The sequence below is a fragment of the Antechinus flavipes genome, chromosome 1 (genome assembly GCF_016432865.1).
Source record: "Antechinus flavipes isolate AdamAnt ecotype Samford, QLD, Australia chromosome 1, AdamAnt_v2, whole genome shotgun sequence".
NCBI classification, from domain to species: Eukaryota; Metazoa; Chordata; class Mammalia; order Dasyuromorphia; family Dasyuridae; genus Antechinus; species Antechinus flavipes.
The window spans coordinates 164,062,637-164,083,162 of record NC_067398.1 but is presented as its reverse complement, the minus strand read 5'-3'; the positions used below and the strand labels follow the sequence as shown (position 1 = coordinate 164,083,162).

At 36.3% G+C, this 20,526-nt stretch overlaps 1 protein-coding gene across 1 annotated transcript in view; it reads left to right on the top strand.

Moving 5' to 3' along the window:
- Positions 1-20,526, top strand: part of PTCD2 (pentatricopeptide repeat domain 2) — a 40,104-nt gene that overhangs the window by 1,493 nt on the left and 18,085 nt on the right. Inside the window, exons 2-7 of the mRNA XM_051992482.1 lie at positions 1,181-1,273; positions 7,687-7,816; positions 10,580-10,697; positions 14,361-14,439; positions 14,864-14,955; positions 19,280-19,393. Of these exons, the coding sequence (XP_051848442.1) occupies positions 1,181-1,273; positions 7,687-7,816; positions 10,580-10,697; positions 14,361-14,439; positions 14,864-14,955; positions 19,280-19,393 (626 nt within the window). The remainder of the gene's footprint in view (positions 1-1,180; positions 1,274-7,686; positions 7,817-10,579; positions 10,698-14,360; positions 14,440-14,863; positions 14,956-19,279; positions 19,394-20,526) is intronic.

Genomic DNA, 20,526 nt, shown 5'->3' with positions numbered 1-20,526 from the left:
CCTGCTCTGACTTCTGATACTATTTGTGTGATCCTGAACATATCACTTAACCCTATTTGCCTCAGTTTCCTCATTTGTAAAATAAGCTGGAAAAAAAAAATCCCAGTTTTTTTTTTTTTTCCCCAAGAAAACCCCAAGTGGGATCATGGAAAAATAGAACATAAGTCAAATGACTAAACAACAACGTAGTGTGATCTGGCTTGTGCTTTAGGAAGATTACTTTGATAACTGAGTGGAGAATGGATTGAAATGAAGAGAGACCAAATAAAAGGCTATTCTATTAGTAATGGTACCAGTATTTCAGAAAAATCTGGGAAGACTTAGATGAACTGATGCAAAGTGAAGTACACAGTAATAATAGTTTTGTGGGATGATCAACTGTGAATGACTTAGCTGTTCTCAGTATGCATTGATGTAAGACAGTTCTTAAAGACATGATGAAAAATACTATCCACCTCCATAGAAAGAGCCAATGGAGTCTGAGTGCAGATTAAAGCAAACTTTTAAAACTTTCTTAATTTTGTTTTTTTCTTTTCTTTTTTGTTCTGTTTTCTATTATGAAATGTTTAATGCGGAAATGTTTTCCATGACTGCAAAAGAAAACTCATACCAAAAAGAAAAAGCAAAAAAAAAGCAGGTAAAATAAAGTTCCGAACTTGGCCTCAATTGTTCCTTACATACAGCGTTATTGTCAGACATGCCTGATTTTTCTCTTAACATAGATTGCCTGTTCCCAGAAAATAACCATCACTCAGACTTATTGAGAATTATCACTAAAGAAATGCAAACAGAGGGTTTTGTGTCTTTTTTTCTTAATGTTTGCATGGGATTTGTTCTCATCTGGAGATGGCTAGCCTAGCAAGAGCAAGAAAATAGCTTTCAGGGATCCACCAAGGAGAGTGAAAGTGGGAAAATACTGGGTAAGAGCCAGAAAATCCAGCCTCAAGCCAGTCAGTTATTGAATAATCTTTGTGACTCTTGAGTAACTTACTTAACCTCTCTGAACCACAGCTATATTATCATTAAAATGAGAATTATTTATAGTTGCCCTAATTACAAAGGTCAGAGTTAATGATGGATTGAAAGCTTTTGAAATTATAGTATATACTATGTAATTGCTGATTAACCATGTAGCCAATACATTTCTTTTGCTGTTTTTATTTTCCTCTCAAACTTTTAGGGAAACGCTATCTGCTTACAGATGACATCGTGAAACTAGAAGAATTCCAAAAAGCGAAAGTGGCTGTTTCCTATAGATTAAATGGCAAAAAAGGTAATGGTGATGGTTTGGGTAAGCTGCTTTTTATTGAGTGATCCTCATTATTATAATGGTGATGACAATCTTTTCCATATGTCATGTTCATTCCTGGTGTGTATGCGCGTGAGTGCCAGGCATGGAGTCAGGAACACTCATCTTTGTGAGTTAAAATCTGACTTCAGACATTTTAATTAGCCATGTGAAACCCTGTTTGCCTCAATTTCCCTCCCTGTCTGTAAAATGAACTGGAGAAGAAAATGGCAAAGCACTGCAGTATCTCTTTCAAGAAAATCCCAAATGGGATCATGAAGAATTGGATGTAAATGAAAAAAAAAAAAACTGAACAAAGTAGAATGCAAGTTTTTTAAATTTTTTTTTTTAAGTCAGGGACTAGATGATTGTTGTTTTGTCTTGATATCCCCAGAATCTTTCCTAGTACAGGGCACACAGTAGGTGTTGAAAAACTGTTTATTGGATTGTACTGTATGATATTTGTTTTCCCTCTACCTCTTAAATTTTACTTATTTTTGCAAACTCAGCTCAAAATCCATATGCTTTCTGAAGCATTCCCTAGGCTAAGTAATTTTCTGGACTTGGATTGTAATTATAGTCACTGCTATATATCTCAGTGCTTGTTTGGTCCATGATTATGTCATTGACATGAATCACATCCTCCTAATTGGATCCTCAGCTCCTTGGCAGTATGGAATACAGCTTATACTCCCCACAGCACCTAACACTGTGTTGGGAACATGATGGACATTCAGTAAACATTTGTTGATTCATTTTGAAATGCAGATTACATCACTGGTAACCTTGAATACTTGAAGACATCTTTAAGAGTTATCCCATTTAAAATCTCAATAGATTTGAAATCTCTAAACAATGGAAATTATATGTCATAGAAACAGAGTGTTAGAGCTAAAAGGAATTTTGGAGAATTAAAGCAACCTTATCATTTCACAGATTAGAAAACTGAGGCCCATATTGTTGAGATGCTTGAGTAGAACTGCCTAGTTGCTATGGACACTCCTTTCACCTCCTGCCTGCATTCTCTCCTACTCTAAGAATCCTGTCCATGTCTTTCTTCATAGAGAATCTACCCAGCACCCTGGGTCACCCTCTGGTTCTTTTAATGTCCTGTGGATATGAGGGCAACCCTTTGAGCCCCCCAAAACATGAGAATCCTGAGTTAGGACATAGGCGGCATTATCATAAATTCATGTGGCTAGCTTTCTTTGATTTTTATTTTAAAATAGATAATAAAATTCCTTTCCTCTGATTTAAAGTCATATTTTCATAGTATTTGTTTCTATTTTTTCAAAATATATTGTTTGTTTTTTGTTTTCTTTTTAAAAATAATTTTTTATTGAACAAAATTTTATTTTTTTAAAGGAAAATAAAAAATAAACCATTATCATGCTCCAACAGAACATCAGGAAGGATTCAAAATATATAACAATAAATTTCCATTTCAAGAAAGCATATATAATAATAGAAGAGATTATATTCATGTATTTCCATCTTTCCTTTAGTTCCTTATAAGTAATTCTTTGGTTCTATGCTGTGTACATTTTACTTGATTCTTTTTTTCCCCTTTCATCCCCCTCTACCTCTCCCAAGCAGGCTAGTTAGTATATATTCACACTTACTGATACATATACATATATCTATATACATACATATATACATATATATCCATGTACACATTTACCCACATGTGTTAACATGTTAACATACATTTAAAACAATATAGTTTACATATAACATAGTTGTCTCCCTTGATTAAATCTTCAAGATTCAGTTTATCTAAGATCAGTGATTACTAGCCCTACTTTTTTTTCCTATTAAATTCTACTCCTGATCCTTGTTGTAGTGTTTGTGTATATCTCTTATGTCTTAATCCCTAACTAATTCTTTTACTTTAATTCTACTCCTTAATTTCTCCCTATTCTTTCTTCCCTTTTTTATCCCATTCCCTTTTATCATCTCATTCCACTCCTGTTCATCTAAATATCTTTCACTACTCCACCTTATCCTAAACCATCCTTTCCCTCTCTCTCTCTATCCCTTTCTCATTAATGTACACACCTTATCCCATTACCATGATTCTACATACTCTTCTATACCCCACCTTAACTTTTATGTCTTGCTCATTAATCTATATACCTTGTCCCACTGCCATAAATCTACACATCCTTCTGTACACCACATTATCCTATTCCCTCCCCTCTTTTTTCTTTATACATTTTGGAAGTGCTATACCCTTCTTGATATATATATATACATATATATATATATATCCCTCCTTCCCCATTGAATGCCTTATTTGTAAGACATAAGTACTGTTTTTACCTATTCCTAGACAGTTTGGCTAAGGAATAATTTGATAGAATCAGATGATACTCAACTCTGCCCCAATCTTTCTTTTGACCTACTAAATTATTGATGCCCATCTTAAACATATGGAATACATTTCCATGTAAAAAACATATTTTTATCTATGTTATTCCTTGAAACTAATTTTTGATATTGGCTCTTACAGGTTAAATTTTCTATTAAGTTCTAGTTTGGTTGAGACAAAGTCCTGAAAATCTACAAGTTTGTCAAATGCTTTTTTCATTTAATATTATGGATAATTTTGCTGGATATATTTTTAGCCATAGGCCTAGTTCTTTTGATTGTTGGTATATGTAATACCAGTACCTATAGTCTTTTATTGCTGATAAATCCCCTTCCCTCCCTCCATCTATATAGGTTATCATATCTTTATTCACAGATGCCCTTAAAAGCTTTTTTCTTTTGGATCTCTGAACTCTCCCAAGATATCTTGGGGTTTCTGCCAGATTTCTTTCTATCCATTCTGATTCTCATTGATTGGCCACCAATATATTCCAGGTCAAACCTCATTTGATCTTTGTTTGGGCCCTGATTGATTCAGAGTAAATGTAATTTCTGCTTTGGCCAGAAGAGGAAATTCTTTGCCTCAGTTTCTACCTAGCCTTAATCCTTTGTGGCAGCCCTGTTTGTAGTGGCTAGAAGCTGGAAAATGAATGGATGCCCATCAATTGGAGAATGGTTGAGTAAATTGTGGTATATGAATGTTATGGAATATTATTGTTCTGTAAAGAATGACCAGCGGGATGAACACAGAGAGGACTGGCGAGATTTACATGAACTGATGCTAAGTGAAATGAGCAGAACCAGGAGATCATTATATACTTCAACAATGATACTGTTTGAGGATGTATTCTGATGGAAGTGGATCTCTTCGATAAAGAGAGCTAATTTAGTTTCAATTGATCAAAAATGGACAGAAGCAGCTACACCCAAAGAAAGAACACTGGGAAATGAATGTAAATTGCTTGCATTTTTGTTTTTCTTCCCGGGTTATTTATACCTTCTGAATCCAATTCTCCCTGTGCAACAAGAGAACTGTTCAGTTCTGCACACATATATTGTATTTAGGTTATACTGTAACCTATTCAGCATGTAAAGGACTGCTTGCCATCTAGGGGAGGGGGTGGTGGGAGGGAAGGGAAAAATGAGAACAGAAGTGAGTGCAAGGGATAATGCTGTTAAAAAATTACCCTGGCATGGGTTCTGTCAATAAAAAGTTATTTAAAGAATTAAAAAAAAAAAATCCTTGATTAGGCTTGCCTGAGTCAAGCTGAGACCTGTTGAAGATCTTAGTTTAAAAAGACCAAGGTCTCCCATTGCATCCAAGGCCATCTCCAATTGTCTTGATCTATGTCTGGCTACTGGACCCAGATGTCCCTGAAGGGGAAAGCGAGGCAGGTGACCTTGCACAGCCTCCATTACTTAATTCAATTCACTTGCATGTCATGATATTACTTCCCTGATGCTATGATCCTCTCTGAAAAAGAACAACAAACAACAATTCTAATTATAGCTCCAGCATATGGGAATTGTTTTTGTTGTTGTTGTTGTTGTTGTTGTTTCTTGCAAATTTTTCTCTTTCATCTGGGGCTTTTGAAATTTGGCAATAATATTCCTGTGTTTCCAAAAGGGATCTCTTTGAAGTGGTGATCAGTAGATTTTTTTCTGTTTTTACTTTTCCATCATGTTCTATCACTCCAGGGCAGTTTTCTTAGATTATTTTTTGTGTTATTATTGTGTCAGATTTCTTCTTTTTGGTAACAGCTTTCAGGTAGTTCAATTCTTAAATTTCCTCTTCTTGATCTGTTCTTTAGATCTATTATTTTTCTTATAAAATGTTTCACATTCTGTCCTATTTTTCATTCTTTATATTCTCTTTTGTTATTTATTGGTCTCATAGCTTCACTGACTTGGCTTTGCCCAAATCTAATTTTTAAAGAATTATTTCTAGTTGGATAGCTTTCTTTTCATAATTTGGTTTTTCTTGGTTCATATATATATTTTTTTTGGGGTGGGGGTGGGGGTAGGGATAGGGGTTTTTGTTTTTCCTCAATCTCTCTCACTTAATTTTTAAAGTCTTTTTTGGGTTCTTCTATAAATTCTCTCTGGACAGGGAGCCATTTAATGTTACTCTTTGGGGTAGAAGAAGCTTTGTAAATTTTAGTACCCTCCTCTGAAGATGAACTAATCTGTTCCCATAGTAAGATTCTATGGTGGAGTTGTTCTTTACCAGTTCATTTTTTTTTTTAAATAAGAGATATTAAATAAGAGATAAATAAGAGAAAAAAGCACCTTTAATTATCATGGGGGGAGGGGTGGAAATGGTGCCTCTAGCTTCACTTTAGTTCTCCCCTATGATGTGGAACCCTAAACTAAGAATTCCACTCTCCAGAAAGTATCCAGAAGCAGTATTGTCGCTGCCCCACTGCTTCTGCACTCATGGAGTGTGCTGATTCCTTCTCATCCAGGGTCACATCTTAGCAGTTACTGATCAGTCAAGATTTCCTCAATCTTCCTGGATTCAGATCCCTACTCCTGACACTGTCTGCTGTGGGTGGAAGTCTCTGTGGGTCCCAGATGGTACAAGATCATTGCTGTTTGTCTTTCATTCTCTAAGAGAACCATGACATGTAAGTGAGTTGGATTTGAGTGAGGGAAGGGCTAGGCACGGGTACCTGCCTCACTTTCCCCTCCAGACCCATCTGGATGTAGATCAAGATATAGCTCAAGGTAATTGGAGAAGCCCTGGATGCATTGGGAGACCTTGGCATTTTTTTAAGCTAAAGTCTTCAATAGGTCTCGGTTTGACTGAAGCTGCACCCATTCAGTGATTAAGGTTAAGAAGCAACTGAGGCAAAAAATCTCCTCTTTCACCTAGTCAAAAAAAAAAAAAAAATCTAAATAAATATATCTAGGAGGGGAAGACTCTCAGGGTTTCTGGCCAAAGCAGAAATGATTGCTATTTACATTCAGTCTGAGTCAATCAGGATCTAAACACTATCCAAATGGGGTTTGACCTAGCTCCTGTTGTTGCCCAGTTAATGAGAATCAAAGTGGTTTGGGTTTAAGACATGGGTTAAGAAGTTGGTTTGGCTTAAGAAAGAAATCTAGCCAGTAAACCCCAAGATATATTGGAATCTAAATCCAGTCAGAAATCCAAAAGAGAAAAAAAAAAAAAGCTTTAAATCATCTACCCCATGTGGGCAGGGGATGAGGGGGACCTGCACTAAAAGAGTACAGGCTCTGGAATAATATATACCAGTGATCAAAAGCAAGATCACACAAAACCATGTTTCCTACACCTTCAGTTCTTTTTTTCCCCTTTTTGTTTTCATATTCAGAATCTATAAAAACTCATCTGCCAGGAGATTTTTTGTTTTTTGCAAAATAATTGGGGTTAAGTGACTTGCCCAGGGTCACACAGCTAGTAAGTGTTAAGTGTTTGAGGCCAGATTTGAACTCTGATCTTCCAGATTCCAAGATTGGTACTCTATCCACTGAGCCATCTAGCCATTCTCTGCCAGGAGATTTTATATGTGCTTCCATTTTGTTTCCTTTTTTCCTCCAACTTAAGATTTATCTGTAGATTTTGTAAGTCTGCTTGAGGTCAGCTTCATTGGCAATCCCCTATTTATGGGATTTCTCTCCTCCTCCTTACAGTTTCCCTTTAAAAATCAGCTCACAACCTACATTTTGCAGATTTTCTCCATTCTTTCCAGCTTTCCCTCTGAGGTTACCTTGAATCCACTCTGTACAAGTCTTGTGTGTACATAGTTATTTTTATTTTTATTTTCCCTGTGAGAAGTTTAGTTCTTTGAGGATTGTTTTTTACCTTTCTTTGTATCCCCAGCACTTAGCACAATGTCTGGCTTATAGTAGATATTTAATGCTCGTTGTTTGACTCCAATTGAGAATGGTCCTCTGCAGTACTTGCACCTTGAACTCCTTTTGGTTCCCTTAATACCGTTAGCTGAGATTCCTTCACAGTGTAGCCCAGATGATGATTGCCATACTTGGATTTCTTTCAGAAATCTATTTTAAAGACATTGAAGAGAAAATGAAGAAAAAGGGTCTCATCTTAAAAGAGGAACTGAAAACCCTGCTCCATTTGTGTGAAACCCAAGATGACATGGAGCTGGCAAGAAGTGCCATTTACAGGTGAGGTGCTTCCTCGGTGATCTCCTTTTCCTGCTTTTTACTACTATGGATGGAAGAATGTCCCAATGCCCTATTAGGAGGAATGCTTCTCACTCATTTACCACTGACAGAGGATATGCAGAGGTGCAAAGGTAGGAAGGTGGAGTAAGTAAAACCACTGCAGTAGTCTCCACTTCACACAGTCTACCCATTACTTTTTCTACTATTGAGAAATTGGAAGACTCATCATAGTATTGAGATTTTACAAAATGGAGTTTTTTTGTATTTCCTTTACTCATCTTTCCCTCTGCTTTTTGCCCTCTCTTCCATCTCTCAGCCTCTGGGATTCTCTAATTGTCCCTTGGGTTTCCAGGTGCAGGTGAGGGTGCTTGTGGACAACCTGTGTGTTGTAAAGCAGTTCTCCTGCTTCAGTCTTACTTGCCCAGAAAATGCCATGTTATGTTAGTTCTACATATTAATGGGGCTCCTTTTTCTCTGTATGATCTCTTACTTCTATGCTCTGTGCATAGTGAGAAAGCTAATGAGCTGCATGATTGAAATAATCCCTGGGTCTCATCTCCCTGCAAGGTCACTGAAATTTACCTTCTTCAGTACCCTCTGCACCGGGGCCTGCTCTACCTGGAGAGGAAGGAGGTTGGACATTGGAGAACTCCTTCTGGATCCTCCACTATAGGAGGGGGCCTAGAGCAGCTATCTTGTCATTTCCTAAACAGCTCAAGGACTTACTAGATATCCTTTTGCTTCCCCCTTCCCTTCACTGTTTTTTGGCTCTTCTTTATATATAATTCTTCCCATTAGCTTTCCTTTGAGAATCGATTAAAATTCTACTTTCTGCAGCAGATTTTCCTAGTCCTCTCAGCTTTCCCTCTGAGGTTACCTTATATCTACTTTGTACATATCTTGTTTGTTTTTGCCTTTCTTTGTATCCCTAGGGCTCAGCACAATGCCTGGCCCATAAAAGGCATTTAAATGCTTTGTGCAATGTACTGTCAGACCCTCTCCCCATATTAATCAAGTGATGTATTTTCTTTAATCAGATTTCTTATAATTAAGAAGCTCTAGTAAGTTCTGTTTTTGGGAGGGAGAGAAAGAAGGAAGGAAGGAAGGAGGGAGGGAGGGAGGAGAGGAAAAGAGGGAGGGGAGAAGGAAGAAGGAAGAAATGATGGAAAAAAGGGAAAAGAAGAAAAGATGAAAGGAAGAGAAAATTAATTCATCAGAAAAAAGTATTGAAAGGAGGAAATGAGGGACTGAAGGAAGAAAGGAAGGGAGAAAGGAAGGGAAAAAGGAATAGATAGAAAAAAGGGAAGAAGGAAGAATAGAAAAGGGGGAGAGGGAAGAAAGAAGGATAGAGTTTCCTCTAGAGTGAGGAAATATATAAAACTATAGAGTTGGGGGAGGGGGGAAGAAGTAAGTATGGAAGGGAGAAAGGAAGAAAGGAATTAATAAGCTATTATTTACCAGGCTACTGGACTAATCTCTTTATAAATATTATCAAATTTGATCCTCACACCTGGAAAATAGGTACTATTTTAACTCCAATATGCTGTCAAGGAAACTGAGGCAGAGGTTAAATGAATTCTCTGATATTTAATTTGAAATGTCTTACTGACTTCAGATCCAGCACTCTATCCACTGTACTAGCTAGCTGTTTGTATTAATAGAAACAAAAACAAATAAATATGATATTACCGTTTTCAGACTGCATTCAAACCTATTCCCTTATTTAATTACCAAAACAACCTGAATCTGAATTCTGAATTCTTTTCTGTTGCCTCATTATGACAGTTAAATTGAGGAAGTGCTTCTGGACTTTGAAGGAAAGATCCAAGTTCAAATGCTACCTCAAATGCTAACTGTGTGACAAAGTCAATTAAACTTTCTTAACTTTAGTGACATCTCTAAAATGGTGAGAATAGTAGTAGCATTTACCTCACTGAGTTGTTGTAAGGATCAAATGAGATGATGTTGGACAAAGTAAAGCACCTTGTAAATCTAAATGCTGGCTAGCATGGATATTACTACTAATAAGAAAGTGATTATGATAGTGGAGGTGAGAGAGTACAATGATAGTGCTCATGGAGTAAAGGAGAGCAGGCAGAAATAGAAGGGAAGAAAATAGAGAGAAACCAGGAGTGTTCAAGCTCTAATCCATTATCTCAAGTAGCTTGTCCTAGTTATGAAAAGGAGATGTCTGCAGGCAAAGGAAGGAGGCTCTAAGTATCCCCTTTCATTCAATCAACTCTGATGGACATGACTCTTTTCATCAATGAGATGACTCAAGGCAGTTATCCCTTGTGATGGAAAAAACCATCTGCATCTAGAGAGAACTAGAGAGACTGAATGTGTATCAAAGTATAGTATTTTAATCGTTGTTGGTGTCATTTGTTTGCTTGGATTTTTTTTTCTCTTGTTTTTTTCTTCTGATTTTTCTTGAGCATGATAAATATGAAAATATGTTTGGAAGAATTGCTCATGTTTAACTTATATTGGATTGCTTGTTTAGAGGAGGGGGAAGAAAGGGTGAAAAATTTGGATAACAAGGTTTTGCAAAGGTGAATGTTGAAAACTATCTTTGCATGTATTTGGAAAAATAGAAAGCTATCAAAAAAATCATCCCAAGAATAAATGTTCATGCTGTTCCTTGAATGTTCATGTAGAACTTATATCTCTGAATCTCACTAATTCCCTAGAAATCTGTAGTAGGTATTTGTCCTCTTTCCTTCTCTTTTACTGTTTGAATTTTTTATTTTTTTTCATTATCAGGTACCATGCTGAAAACAGAAATGTCAGTTTAGGGGAATATAAATTTGGACCCCTTTTTATAAGGCTTTGCTATGAGCTGAACCTAGAACATTCTGCAGTGGAGCTCATCAAAGACCAGGTCTGTTGTTTATAATTTGTCTTTTTTGCCTTGACCATTTTCCATAAAAGAGACATTGGCCTTTTCCCATAATGGTGACATTGGCCATTTTCCATGAAGGTGACATTAGCCATTTACCATAAGGGTGATGTTGGCCATTTCCCGTAAGTTTCCATTTTGCTAATGTTATAGGAAAAAATCATCTCCTTTTATCACAGTTTTCCTTTGTGCCATTGCATTCTTAGAACATAGATAATGTTACTATATGGCTTCCTAAGTCAGTATTCAGTCCACAGGGATTCTTCTGTATGATTTAGTGGCCCCATTTCTTTTTGAATTTGATACCACTGACAAGATCATAGATTTTGATCTAGAAAGAACTAGTCACTTAATCCAATTCCCCATTTTATAGATGAGGAAACAGACACAGACCAGAGGATATGCACAGTGTACCATAGCCAAATCAAGATTTTGAACTGATATACTTGGACAACATTCTTTTCACCCAATCACTTGTAGTTTTCAGAAAAATTAAACATATTATTATTTCATCTGCTACTCATAAGACCTTCTCGTTAGGCAGATGTGAAAACTAAGGTAAACAGAACTTAACTGATCTGCGGAAATCAAAATTAGGTAGGATTTATAGCCCAGGTCTTCATCCAGTCTAGGATTCTTCGAAGCACAAGCTGGCTATAAATTGAAGATTTATTAAGGAGTTTCTTCAATTATAAGAAGTTTTCTTCCACAGGAAGGTCTGCTTATTGTTAAATTAAGGTGTGTTTCACTTTCAAAAGACCTACATATAAATATCTGCCTTATATAGGAGATGAATGAGAAAGCAATTATTTTCTAGGAAAGAGAATTCTATGCTTTTAACACTTAGAAGTGCATCTTTGTGCATTTAAATGTTTATCGACAGCATAATACCAACAATAATAATAACTCATAGTTGTATATATTTTTAAGGTTTTTATATTATAGATATTATAGGTGCTGTTACCACTACTGACATAGATTTTTTTTTTTAATGGCTGTGATCCCATTGAATGTTTTGAGTATTTGAAAGGCAACCTGGAGTAATAGATAGAGAACTGACTTGGAACTACTGCCTCTGATGCCCACTAGATATCTGATCATGGGCAGTGTAGTTAACTTGTCAGCATTCCAGTTCTCTCTCTGATGCTGCAAGTTACAGAACAGTTACGTCTTTGCATTAGAAGAGGGAATGTCTTTGTTGAGAACTAATAATGTTACATTATAGCTAGTACTTATATAATGCTGACTATGGACCAAGCACTATGCTAAACATTTTATAAATATTATCTCAGAGAAATGATCATTGTAAAGCATTTACTTAGCCCAGTGCCTGGCTCATGGTCAGAACCAGATGTTAGCTCTTATATAAAAAAAATTTGTAAAGTGCTTAGCACACCAAATTATCTCTAGCAGATAATTATTATAAAGTGCTTAGTACACTGCCTGGCCCATGGTAAGCAATATATAAGTGTTAGTTATTATCATAGAGAAAATAATTTTAAATCATTTATTAGCACAATGAATTATTATCTCTGTGAGATAATAATTATAAAGGGCTTAGCTCAATGAAATATTATCTCTAGGAGATCATTATTATAAAATACTTAGCGCAGTAAATTATTATCTATAACATAATCATTATAAAGGATTTAGCACAATGAAATAATAATTATAAATCATTTAGCACAGCGCTTGGGACATTTGTTATTTGTTGTTATTCAGTCATTTCAGTTATTCCCACTCTTTGTGATCCCATTTGGCATTTTTTTGGCAGTGACACTGGAATGGTTTGCCATTTCCTTCTCCAGTTCATTTTACAGATACAGAAACTGAGACAGAATTAAGTGACTTGCTCAGGGTCACATAGCTAGTAAATGTTTGAGACTAAATTTGAATTCACAAAGATGAGTCTTCCTAACCCAGGCCCACTACTCTGTCCAGTGTGCCACTCAGGTGCCCCCACTTTGGACAAGTAATTGCTTTTACCTTTTATTATTATTACCATCATCTCAGTTGATCCTCACAACAACTCTGGAAAGTAGGTGCTTTTATTAAGCCCATTTTACAGATGAGTAACTGAGGCAGAGAAAAAGTAATAATTTGCCTAGTCTGCTTGCCTAGTCTCAAGTCTGCTGACACTAAGCAGGTTAGCAGTTCTACTCATTGAGCCACTTAGCAATGAAATCCTAAGTGGAGGCTCCTTTCCCTTACCTCTTTTTCTTGTTTTTCTGTTGAGGCAGTTCTGGTTAAGTGACTTGCTCAGGGTCACATTGCTGGGAAGTGTTAAGTGTCTGAGACCAGATTTGAACTTGAGTCCTTCTGACTTAAGGGCTGATGCTTTATCTACTATGTCACCTAGCGGCTCCATCCCTTAACTCTTAAAAAAAAAACAAAAAACAAAAAAAAAACCAACCCTATTTTATAGAGAAAGAAACCAGCACAGAGAGGCTGTCATGGTCATACAAGTGATAATTGTAAGAGGCAAGATTCAAACTCTGCTCTCTGACTTAAAACTTAATGATCTCAAACCAGAGTAGCAATTATCTATACCTTGATAAAAGCATCTCCTGAGGGCCAAGACTTCTGTTATCCACCATTTGTGCTGGTGTGGCAAAAGCAAAATCAGCACATTGATAACTTACTAGAAGTAGAGCTTATTTTTAGTACTTTCATTGGGAAGTATCGAGCCCTCTCCTTGGGGGAAATAAATAGAATTTCTACGTGGAAAGCTTATAAATCTAATTTTACTGTAAACATTCTAAAGGAAGCTGGTTCTTTAAAGGATTCCTATAATGGATTCTTCTGTGAAGTGACTCATCAGATTTTATATATGCTTTTTGTAAATTTTGACATTTATCCATCAGGCTTGCCTAGAGTAGAGGAACATCTGTGAAAATTTTTGTCCCCCTACTTGAGTCATTTCACTCCTAGATTCTTTAAATAACCACACTTGTCAGCAATGATATGCTGATAATGTTGAACAATTAGCTTTCTATGGGGAGAGGTGAGATTTTACACTTTGAAGTTTAATCCTGTAGTACTAATGTTTCCTCCATCACATTCTTAAAAAGTCTAGACAATAAGCAAAACAATCACTCAGGCCATTATTTTTGCATTTGGCAATTCTCCAAGGTATAAATGAGTTCATGTTGAAAATTTAACAATTGGCTTTTGTGAACTGGTATTACAAGCATAGCTCTGCTTCTCAGAGAGAAAAGATGAGTTTGTCTTTTCCTAGCAAATGCCTTTTCTTGTGAGCCCCTTCTTCTACCCCCAATTCTAGGGCTGATATTGACTGATATTGGATTGGCTTGAATCCAGTTACAGTGAGATATCACCCCATTGGGAGAGTGGAGACTATTCTTAAGAGTGGTTTTACCTTTCCTCAGGTGATTGGAGGCCTCGTCCCAAGAGATACACCTGCCAGAAGGGAAGGAGTCTGTTCTCAAATCAGTTCTCCTCTTACTGACCAAGTGTCAGGTTTTGAACCTCTGGCCTGTCAGAAGTATGTCCATGTATTCAGAAAGCCAACTGTGCAGACTGCAGAGGAAAATAAATCTTGATAAGATAAGATTTTGCAGTGTATAAAAATCATTTTAATAGTTGATGATGTTAAATGCTTTCTCTGGTTGTTTTCTCTTGCAGCATTTACATGGTTTCTTTTCAGATGGCACATCATTTAATATTCTGATGAATATATTATTTATCAAAGGCAACTATGAAGGTAAGAATGTAATTGTGTTTCTAAAAACAAACTGACCTTTTTTAAATATAATAAAATGAAAAATTAAGCCACATTAACAAAAAAAAAATGGATGCACATGATCTCATTGAATGTTTGAGTTATAGGAATCCCATTTTTTTTTTAAGTCTTTTAGACTTTCATTCTTTTACAATGATTGCCTTAATGAGGCATATCAGATTTCACTTATGCTGAAAATGCATGGAGTTATAAAAGATTAGTGCCTTATGTCTAGAATGATTTATTTTGAAATGTGTTAATTATCCAATAACTTTGACAGGACAGCTCTGATTGTGCAGGAAAAAAAAAAGTTTTCTGTAATTGGCACAAAAACAAGTCAGGGTTCTAGAGGTTCCCAGTAGATCACACCTTTCTAGTGCTCTGTTTAATGCTTTTCTTTTGGTAGGTGCATTGGAGATTTTATTAGAAATGAAAAACCAAGGAATAAAGTTCAATAAAGATACCTACGTTCTTGCTTTTGCAACTTGCTATAAACTGGTAAGATGATCTCATTTAATTTTCAAAGCATGGTGGGTGGGGTAGACGGGGAATCTTGAGGAAAGTTTTTTGTTGTAACTATTTTCGGGGTTTTTTTTTTTTTTTAATAAATAAAAACAAATTTATCTTAAGTCTAAGATTTTCATCTACTACAGAAATTTCATTTATAGTATATTGATTTGAAGAAAAGTAAGCTGTAATGAGAAACATCACACATGATAGGTAGAGAGTTCTCCTTGGAGTCGGAAAGTCCTGATTTCAGGGCCCACTAATACACATTGACTGTTGTAGTGTTCTGTTGTTTTTCTGGAGGTTTTGGAGCAGCCTTCTTTTCAGTAGAGTAATCATCACGAGAATAGCCAGGTGTTAAAATCCAAATCCTTTATTATCTCCTTCACAATCTAGTTTCCTTGCCTAGGGCCCAGGCCAGCTTTCTAGAGAGCCTTTCAGACTGACCTTGGTCTTAGTGGGAGAAGTACAGGAGGTTAGGCCAGCTACCACGGTGGTGTGAGATCAAGTGAATGAATCTGGCTCTGACTCTGGCTGAGTTTGTCCCAATTTATATACTCTACACTGAGTATAAACCAATCATTATATCACTAGGAAACGATTATTTGTGGATTAAATCAGTCATACAGAACTTAGAGAACTATTAATCACCATGCTAAACTAGATAACCATTGTCTCATCAATTCTACTGACTTAACCTTGTAAGAATCCTTGTTTTAAGTACAGAGTTCTGGCCCATAACAGACTGTGATCTTGGACAAGTCTCCATGCAGCAGGCGGCTTTCTAAGAGTAGGTTCTGAACTGCATCAGTAAAGAATTTCCTTATTCAAAAGTTCCCTCTACTATTGAAATAACTACTTTTTTTCATATGTAGAAAGAACCTTTTCTTTAAGAAAAAAAGTTTCATTTGTCCCCCCCCCCCCCATACACACACACACTTCTTTTAGAAACTCTTGATAACTATGGGAATAATAAATAAAATGGAAATAAAATTGCAATTGGGGAAGTCAGGAGACCCAAATTCTGTCTTGTCTTTGGCTGTGCTACTAAATAACTATGTGACCTTGGATAAATATTATTAAGATGTTGAGATTTTACTATTCAGGGCCCAAGTTTTCTCATCTGTCTATGATTCAAAAGGAATTAAATGATCTCTAAGGTCACTTTCTATGTTAAAATCCTGTGATCTCAAGTCTCTGCTTTATTAATTTTGTTCTCAGGTTTCTGTTCTCTGCTTTCATAATATTCTTCATTTCTAATACCTTCAAGGCACAGCTCAATTATTTCTTCCAGGAAGCTTTCCTTTCCTGCTCACCCAAGCCAGATACCATCTTGCTAATGTGTATGCCTCTGGTGTACTTTGTGTCACTCTGGTACTTGATATATAACACTTTATGTTGTATTTGGAGCCGTACATATCTAATAGATGCCAAGTTCCCTGAGAGACCTACCATGACTTAACATTTTTCCATAGCAGCCAAGCAGAGTACTTTGCCCTCATTAAGTGCTTAATAAATGTTTGTGGATGGATGGATGGATGGACAAATGATCAGGTTAAACCAGCATCTAAGGTGGGATCCATTTTGTGTTTGGTAGTGACTGAGTGAAAACTAACCCGTCTGTTCATAGATCGTGAAGGTATCTGAAAAGCCTTCCCTCAAGGCCCAGAGCTCAATCCTTGGGTGCTTCTCAGGAAGATTGCCACCTGGAAAGTCTTCCATTTCATCAATGTGTTCTCCCTCTGCTTGTCCTTGTATTTCTTGCCAAGCCTGTCTCATTTGTCCCTTTGGAAAGCCACAGAGCTGCAAACAAAATGTCATTTTAGGATTCCCTAAGAAAGAATAGTTTCTTCTCATACATTATAAATAGACATTGGAAAAAGCTTGGGTTTCTCATATAATTGAGAATCAAGCTTGGATGCGAGATGCTTGTGTTACTTTTCAGGAGTCATTGTCAATGTCAGGAGGGTTTTTGTAAGTAGGTATAAGACAGGTAGGAAAAAAGGAAAGTATTTTTTTTTGCTGAGATAATTGGGATTAAGTGATTTGCCCAGGGTCACACAGCTAGGAAGTGTTAAGTGTCTGAGACCTGATTTGAACTCAAGTCCTCCTGACTTCAGGGCTGGTGCTCTCCATTGTGCCACCTCACTGTCCCAAAGAAAATATTTTTTAAAGAGTAACTTTCCATTTTCATCTATTCAAAACTCACTGGAGAAATGGTTCCTGGAAAAGTGAGAGATAATAGCAGCTAGATAATAGCAGTGGAGGAGTGTGGATTACCTTTTTATCTGTTTCCTCATCTATAAAGTGAACTGCAGAAGGAAATGGGAAACTACTCCAAAAAGGATCACAAAGATTTGGGTGTGTTTGAAAAATATTTTAATATTTTATATTATTAATTTTTACCAATTTTATTGTTTTATTAATATTTTATGGTATTAATATTTAATAGTTGGCTACATGATCTCTGGTTCTTCAGCTCATCTAATTCAATGTTTTTATGTTTATGTTTTCAGATAGTGTTTGGGGGGAGGGAAAGTAGGGAAAGACAGTCAAAACTCATTCATATAGCAGTTTCCAGTTTTTAAAGTTCTTTATAATAAGAATCCTGTAGGATGAGTAGTGTGATGCATGTTTTACAGCACTATCAGCCCCATTTACAAATGAGAAAGATGAGCTACAAAGAATTTAAAGTCATATAGCATGTACATGATAGAGGCAGGATTGAAACTCTGACTCTTTGTTCACTATCCATTTCATTGTCCATTCATCTTAGACTGGATAATATGGACAACGTCTTGGACAACAATATGGCAAAGCCCTGGAGTGGAAAGAATTTGAGCAGTTTAGGGAGAACATTCTTCCAAATTGCTTAGGTCCAGAGTTGAAAGATCAAATTGATCAGATTTCATTAATTCTAGCTGTGTGTGTGTGTGTATGTGTGTGTGTGTGTGTGTGTGTGTGTGTGTGTGTGTGTGTATTATCCTCATTTTTATAGATGAGGAAGCTGGAACTTGGAAAGCTGTAAGTGACTTGACAGGGCCACATAGGTCATGAAAATTAGAACCAGGACCTGAATCCAACTGTTCCAACTCCAAACCCAGTATTCTTTTGACTGTACCAGTTTTTTCCTAGATCAGTAAATTTTTGCTGTTGTTCTAAGAATAGTCTCCCCCTTAAATGATCATTTTATGTCCTAAGGGAACTTTACCTTGAAGATGTTGGTTGTCATTCAGATCCTGACAAAAGCATAAACTCAGAGAGTAGACAGTGATCTCATGAGTCTATCTACTTTGTTTCTACAGACTATGAATGGATGAGTTGAGGACAGAAATTCAATTTTATCCTTGAAATCTCTTTATTTTGCTGGTTTCTGGCTCATTTTCTTCATTTGAAAAAGTCAATTTTTATGAGCCTTTTAAGACCTGGTCTCTGGTTGGGATCAAAGATTTGATATGTGTCTGCGTATACTTTCAGAATGGAAATCTCCCCAGCCAGATGTTCCTCCTGAATGTTGAGCTTAACTTCTGCAGCAATTTTGTATAGTAACAAACCCAAGCATTTGGTTATTTCTAAGTATGGGTCTATATTCAGAAGCTGGTCATTTGTAGAGATTAGCCCTGTCACATACTGACAAGTAAAACCCTGTCCAATTGCAAGGAGAAGCTTGATTCAAAGCTTTAAAAAAGTTACTTTAAGGACTGTGGGGACTGAATGTGGATCACAACATAGTATTTTCATCTTTTTTGTTGTTTGCTTGCATTTTGTTTCTAAATTTTTTTCCTTTTTGATCTGATTTTTCTTGTGCAGCATAATGATTATGGAAATATGTATAGAAGAACTGCTAGGGGGGGAGAGAGTGGGAAGAAAGGAGGGAGAAGAAAATTTGGAACACAAAAGTTTCTTAAAGGGTGAATGTTGGAAACTATCTTTGCATATATTTTGAAAATAAAAGATTATTATTTTTAAAATGTTATTTTAAAGCTATTGGATTGTTTTTTTTTTTTTGAGTAACAGGAAGTTATGAGAAAATATCAATAGAAGATACTCACTAAATTTTTTTAAATGATCACTTATTTATTTTTTTAGTAAAATATGTATTGATTGATTGTTCATCTCCTTTTTCTGCTCATGAAAAAATCCTTATTTGCCAATTTGCATATGCACCAGTCTCTTTGCACTCAGACCAGAGTCTACATGTGAACCTTAACAGCTTTTAAGGAGAATAATCCAGGTCTAGTGGAGAAAGCTCTGACAAAGAACTCGTTTCATTGAACTTGAAAGGACATAATAGCTCATTAATTGTCTCTTACAGAACAGTGTCAATTCTTTCAACACCTGTATGACTTTACTGGATGAAGCAATGATCAAAGCAGAAATTTTGACAAGGCGAGCCTCCAGTTTTGCCATAGCATTAGCTCTAAAACAGGTATGGATTTGGATGGGAGTCCATGTAATTTGAAAGGGACTGATATAGAAAAGAGGTACATAGTTAGTCTGATTAGAAGTCACTATGTTAGAAATTAAGATTAGAGCAATAAAACCAAGTGTCCATACCTTCTTCACAGAGCTCATTTCTAAAAGAGCAACACCTTCTAGTGTCCTTGCAACTAAAATCTGTGCTTAAGGCTATTGGTATTAAATTCAAACAGAAATAGGGTCCACCAAATCACAGGAATCCTTATCTACATAAGGATCCATGCATGTTGCATATTGACTTAGAAAACTATGTATTAACATTTTTTGCATTCTCTTATATTTTTATTTATGATGTCAGTTATTACCCAACTGCATTTTAATCTGGTTCAGGCCTTACTCAGGGGGCTTGAGAGTTAGTTGCATCTTTGACACTTCTGCTTATATATACAGAGAAGGTTGTCCTTTCAGAAACTCAATTACCATTTGTAAGAATTAAGACCCAAGCCTATGGAAAACAGGAGTGGAAAAACTCAAAAGAGAAATTACCCAGGTGACTTAAATAAATTCCACAAGACTTCTTTCATGTCTAACAAGAGCTGTTAAGTCACTTGGATGCCTTCCTGACCTGAATTCCACCTCCATTGAATAAGCATTCCAGAAACTACCTATTGGGAGACCACAAGTCTAGTGTGTTTCCCATGATTCCAGAATACATTTGTGGTATATAAAATGGGAATTTCCCCTCACATCAGTGGGGACAGCCTGGTTGAGTGCTCCAAAGGATTGCCCGCAAAGTGTGGCCAGGGCATTTGCCTTATTGTTAGTTAGAATTTAAGAGAGGCCAATACAATTCCATGAAATTCAGGGGAAATTCCCTAAGTAACATGGAGGCGATAAGGTGGTTCCTACTGCTTTTTCACTGGCAGTGTTCCCCTTTCTCTTTAATTGTCTAACTTTCCTTTCAAATAAAAAAGATTTTAACATGGAAGCATATACCAAACTGAGAATGTTGCACCAGTGACTAGGATGAAGCTACCACTGGCCTTTATCATGGAGCCCTGGGAAGAGTCATCAATAAAAGGAATACTCACCTAGATAATAAGGATTATGGAGAAGGAATGGAAGCAGAGCTGCAAAAAGGAA